We start from the raw sequence: 2,777 nt of genomic DNA, 5'->3' as shown, positions 1-2,777 counted from the left end.
AATACTTCCAAACAGTCACTGCTGTCAGAAAGCTTAAAACCATTTAAAAAACCAATCCAATGTCATTTCATGCCTACACGCCGACCTAAAATAACATTTCTGTTAAGCAATTAAGCAACACACCGAAGATACATTAACTCATCTCAGTACAATTTCAATCTTGATGTGAGAAACTGTCCATAGAGTGAAAGCAAAGTCAGTCAAACTTACAAAGTAAGGCCCAACTGAAAGTGGTTTAATCCATCAAACTCAGCTAAAGAGCAGCTTCAGGAGAAGCAGCAAACAGCCCTGCCTCCTGCGGTGGCCCAGCTCCCCAGAGCCGAGCCCTGGGTGAGGCAGGCCGCCAAGGGGCGCCATGCTGGGAATTCCACCTCCCAGACGGAGAGAAAGAAGACCGAGGGCCCCTCGACAGCCTGACTCGAGGGGACGCCACACCGCGAGGGCGCTAACGCTGAGGAGTCTAGGCTCTGGCTTACCGAACGTGACACGAAATCAAGACACAGCAATAGAAACTTATTAAACGTAGAAGGCAAGATTTAGAATGGTATTTCCTTTGAGATATATTAACATATTCACATGTGCATGCACACAGGTATAAAAACAATATTCACAAATGTTACAAGTGGTTATTCTGAATAAAGGAATTATGGCTAATTTTTATTTTCTTTTTCGCTTATCAAAGACCCACACTGATGCCTATATAAAAAATTAAAATTACTATGATGTTCCTGTATCGCAGTAACAAACACCCGAAGACTTAAAAATAAAAGGCAAAGAGAAACAATAATCTTGCAACTTTAACCACAAACTCTGCTTTTCTCAGGGTGTCTTTTAGAATCCACTTCTTTCAGGGCTCTGGGCTAATTTGTAAGAGCTGAATAAGCCAATTTATCAAGTTTGAGAACCCAATCAATTCCATCATGATAAATTATTGCAATTTTAAAATGATTATTTTAATGGTCTGCTAGGGATAATCTAAGGAGGCTAAACAGATCATCATTAATGCTGTTAGAAACAAATTGAAAATCTGAAGAAAGAAACCTCAAGCTTTTTAAGATGACAGTTAAACTATGAATCAAATATTAGTTATACAATGACTATAAAAGGTTTGAAAACAAAGCAGTTTCTCCTTATGCTGTGGATACGTAATGAAGTATGATCTCTTACCTTAGACATCTTTAGTGAAGTTTCGCCAATCTGTTAAAAAAAAAAAAGTACATTCATACATACACACACATATTTAATACAGTATGAACTGATATGCAATTACACGTGAGGCGCCAACAGCTTGTTTCACTCAGCTTCTTATAACATCAAATACTTTCCCAGAAATGATGAGATTTTCACCTCTCACTATAAATTAGGTATAAAAACTAAGCTAACGAAAGTGACCACTCACACGCACGTATACATAAATACGTATATATCCCACATTCCCAACAATACCTTTTTTAGTACTGCTTATACATCAGGCACTAGACATGCAGTAGGAAAAAAGACAAATCCCCACAACCTCTGGAATTGTGTAATTTCCTTTCTCTCTCTGAAAACTTTGCACACGGAAGAGACTCCTGTAAGAGCCTGTCTGTCTGCTGCCTGCTGGGGAGGGTTCCTGAGCTCCGCAGACTAGACTCTGACCCTGGGGCACACAGAGCCAGCAGCTAAGCTTATAAGAAAAGGAGAAAGGACCGAAGGTGCCTGAGGGTTTGAACCCTGGGAGACATGGAGTGTGCTGGCCAGCCTTGGTAAAAAGTCAGAGATGTGAATGCCTTCACATCTGATTCTTTCCGGCACTTAGAAAACTCCTTTCACTTTCCTGACTCTCCATATCCCCCAGATGGATACATTCATTCCTGAATACCACACAAAGTTTCCTTTTTGAATGGAAATAGTCCTAACCAGCCCCCAAAAAATGGTTAAGTGAGGTTAAGGCCGTTAGAATTTGTAACTCTAATTCCCTGGCACGATGTCATAGAAGACAAGGGCAGAGCCTGGCTTCTCCCTTCCAGGTGCCTTGAAAAGTCAACCAGAGGGGAGGAGGGGGCTGGAAGGTGCTTCTTCCCGGGGCAGATCATCACTGAGAGTGGGGGGAGTGCTGGGTGAACCGAGCACAGGAAGGACCACTACTGACCAAGGAGACAGGTAAAGCTCCATCCAGGCTGCCCAAAACGCGTCAGCCAAGGCAGCACAACTAACGGAACCTACAAGGCAGCAGGAATGCTGGGCAACCAGAGAAGCAGGAGATGAAGGGCTCCTTGGAATCAAGAACCAGAAAGGAATCGTCGAAGAGCCTGGGAACAGATCGTGGCTGTGAGGACTCCAGGGTAAGAAGACGGGGCCCCCGTAAGTGTGCCCCCTTTCCCGGCCTCCAGGATGAGCTTAACAGGGAGGAGAATGATCTGAACCGAGAAAGCCACAGCACTGTGATGAAGATGCAAGTTGCTGTTCAGTCACTGCGTTATATCCGACTCTGCCTCCCTGTGGACTGCAGCACGCCAGGCTCCTCCGTCTCCCGGAGCCTGGTCCAACTCCTGCCCATTGAGTCGGGGATGCCATCCAACCACCTCATCCTGTTGCCCATTTCTCCTCCCGCCCTCAGTCTCTTCAGTCTTCCCCAGTATCAGTGTCTTTTCCACTGAATCGGCTCCTTCATCTGCTGGCCAAAGTTTTGGAGCTTCAAATTACGGTATTCCAAATAACACTTTCTGGACCTAAAATCCATGATTTTCAAACTCAAACTGTGGTAGCTGAACTGATGAAAGGTCACAGTAGAGACT

At 44.3% G+C, this 2,777-nt stretch overlaps 1 protein-coding gene across 1 annotated transcript in view; it reads right to left on the bottom strand.

The window, feature by feature from the left end:
- The window catches only part of SEPT2 (septin 2), a 23,423-nt gene extending 21,000 nt beyond the window's left edge, over positions 1-2,423 (bottom strand). Inside the window, exon 1 of the mRNA XM_010832886.1 lies at positions 1,168-2,423. Within this exon, the coding sequence (XP_010831188.1) occupies positions 1,168-1,176 (9 nt within the window). The 5' untranslated portion in view covers positions 1,177-2,423. The remainder of the gene's footprint in view (positions 1-1,167) is intronic.
- Positions 2,424-2,777: the final 354 nt, after the last annotated feature.

Source organism: Bison bison, unplaced genomic scaffold (genome assembly GCF_000754665.1).
Source record: "Bison bison bison isolate TAMUID 2011002044 unplaced genomic scaffold, Bison_UMD1.0 scf7180017862692, whole genome shotgun sequence".
Lineage (NCBI taxonomy): Eukaryota > Metazoa > Chordata > Mammalia > Artiodactyla > Bovidae > Bison > Bison bison.
Note: the sequence above shows the minus strand (reverse complement) of the source record. Positions and strands in the feature narration are given on the sequence as shown.